General features: G+C 35.2%; 1 protein-coding gene across 1 annotated transcript in view; it reads right to left on the bottom strand.

The window, feature by feature from the left end:
• Positions 1-7: 7 nt before the first annotated feature.
• Positions 8-2,668, bottom strand: part of IL6ST (interleukin 6 signal transducer) — a 46,146-nt gene continuing 43,485 nt past the window's right edge. The window contains exons 14-15 of the mRNA XM_011942928.1: positions 2,423-2,504; positions 8-1,599 (exon numbers count right to left, since the gene is read on the bottom strand). Of these exons, the coding sequence (XP_011798318.1) occupies positions 862-1,599; positions 2,423-2,504 (820 nt within the window). The 3' untranslated portion in view covers positions 8-861. The remainder of the gene's footprint in view (positions 1,600-2,422; positions 2,505-2,668) is intronic.

The raw sequence follows: 2,668 nt of genomic DNA, 5'->3' as shown, positions 1-2,668 counted from the left end.
TTTTTCCCCCCTTTACTACCACTTTCTTTTTTCCCCTTTATTAGTACAATTTAAGCCTTTAAAAATGGCAATTTTTCAGATGCTTGAGATAGTTTGGGGGATCCCTAACTCTTATCATGGCACTCTGTTGAGTTTGTGAAATAGATCTTCAAAGAGGTTGTCAATAATATGCAAATTTTTGAAAACTAGTGAGATTACTAATTATTGATGAATAAAAAATGAGTACTTTTAATCTGCCAAGTTAAAGCTCTAGAATTCCTTTTCTCCAGTAATAACTGGCAGCACCACTACCAATGGAAGGGACCTAAGGAATATTGTGTACATTGATATACACGAGGCTGCTCATTTTTTTGTCAGATTACAAAAGCTGGGCTCATATAGTTATGGCCTATGGATCTCTCTTTATTTTAGTGGAAGTAGATGGTCTACACCTTGCTCCTCTAATTTTTTATATTAACTGTCCCTAAGCCACTTTGATGACTAATCAAAATCAGTATAGCTGTGCTCACTAAGCATATTACTGCTTATTATTTAAATGCCTTCTGTTTTTTATGTAGCAAAACAAAAAGTTTTATAAATTTCAGATAAGCTTTCTATTTTTCTTCAGTGCAAACATCCTTAAACAGCACAAAATCATTCAGCTAGTCTGAGGATGCAGTCAGTTTATGTAGTGCTTAAAGAAGAATCCCAGATATTCTGGAATGGAAATAGCTCATGTGAAACTTCAGTTCATTTTTGTCCTTAAGGGCAAATGATCATCTTCAGAGAGTGAAGACTTTTTGAAATCTGAATTCACAGATAAAATACTTTTAGCTTTACTTTATAGGTACTGCTGAAGTTGCAGCAGGAACTACTAGTCCTTCACTGAGGCATGTAGCCGCCTTGCCGTACAGTCTGTGGTAAGTAACTTTTAGGCATTCCTTCATCAATCGTAGCCTCCATCCCAATTGTTTCAAATCTTTCTACTTGTCCCTCAGTACCTGGACCAAAAGCATCTGCTGCAGAAACTTCCTGAAACATTTTCATTTCCCCAGATCCACAGGATTGTGAAATATGATCTGAAATCTGTTGTTTAAGTCTAACAAAATCTTCCTCATTGACTGATGAAACTTGCTTTGACCTTTCAAAATGTGAAATATCGGGACTGGATTCATGCTGACTGCAGTTCTGTTTGAAGTACTGTTGCCTGGGCAAAATGTCATCACTGCCATCTACATGATCTACTAATTGTAGATCTTCTGGCCGCTCCTCTGAATCTAACAAGGGCTGGGTAGACTCGGATCTTGAGAAGACTTGCACGGATGGAACTTGGTGTCTGTAGCCACTGTGCACCACAGTAGAATACTGGACAGTGCTCGAAGTGTTTTGTGAAGATTCATTTTCATCACTGCTAGAAATGCTTGGCCTAGAAGATGACATGCATGAAGAACCCCCAATACCACTGCTGTGTCCTTCAGTATTAATTTTTTCCTTTTTGAACAGGTCCAATGATTTCAGATCTTCTGGAAAAGGTTTTTTGTCATTTGCTTCTATTTCCACAACACTTACATCAGTGAAATTGCCATCTGAATATATTTGATCTTTTGAATTAAAGTTGTGCTAAGGAAGAGAGAAAATTGTATATGGCAAGTATTAGTTAAAGTCACAGAGTTAATGCAACTCTGAAACTTCCCAGTAACTCTCAGTGGTACAGAAATAACCTGCATTATGTCACTAAGTCACTGTCAACTACCCAAAATGCAGATACTGTAAAATGAGTCTAAGTAGTCTGAATCAATATTGTTGGTGTTACATTTTGATAAGCTAATGGTCTATAAATAGTATTTAATATTTCATGCCTAGACTAGGCAGCCTAGGATTAACCGGACAGAAAACTAGAAAACATTAAGGAAAATCAAATCTGAATGACGGAGATTTTGTAGAATATAAAAATACATAATACATTTTACTCTGTTAATATAAAATTTAAGGACTACTGGAGGATAATAAATACAAACGAGTTCCCCTTTGGGGCATATTTAAAATTCAGAGTTTACAGTAGGTTCCCAGAGATCATTTCTTCAGTGCTAAAATGATAGTCTGTTGAACTTGGTCTTAATACTCAATCCAAAATGCTTGCCTTGAGGTAGTTACCATCACATAGCAGTTTCAGCACCTCAAGTTTTCAGTTTGCAAGTTCAACCAAACATCTGTAATGTTTACTAAACAATTTAAAATATCAGAACAAATACGTTATGATGGTGATAAACCCCTAAAATGTGTCATACATATTAAATTTTGATTAAAATTTTCATTTATGTACCATTTTATTTTCATTTACTTTTTGATTCAGCTTGAATATCTTTTGGTACATCTGTAGATACTCAATATACCTACTAACATGTCTGTATATTATAAGCAACTCAGAAGCATTTTCTCTTACCCTTGGAGGAGTGTGAGGTGACCATTGGGCAATATGACTCTTTGAAGGATCTGGAACATTAGGCCAGATGTGTTTTTTAATTCTGAAGAGAAAAGAAAAATGGCCTATGTAAAACCACACATAATAAACAATGAACAGTCCCTATTTCTAAACATGTTTATCAAAGACTTACAAACCAAACCAATCACTTAAATGAACAAAAAATACCTACTCTACCCCACACAAAAATTATTTTTCTTATAATCA

Source organism: Colobus angolensis, unplaced genomic scaffold, assembly GCF_000951035.1.
Source record: "Colobus angolensis palliatus isolate OR3802 unplaced genomic scaffold, Cang.pa_1.0 Scaffold212, whole genome shotgun sequence".
Taxonomy (NCBI): domain Eukaryota; kingdom Metazoa; phylum Chordata; class Mammalia; order Primates; family Cercopithecidae; genus Colobus; species Colobus angolensis.
Note: the sequence above shows the minus strand (reverse complement) of the source record. Positions and strands in the feature narration are given on the sequence as shown.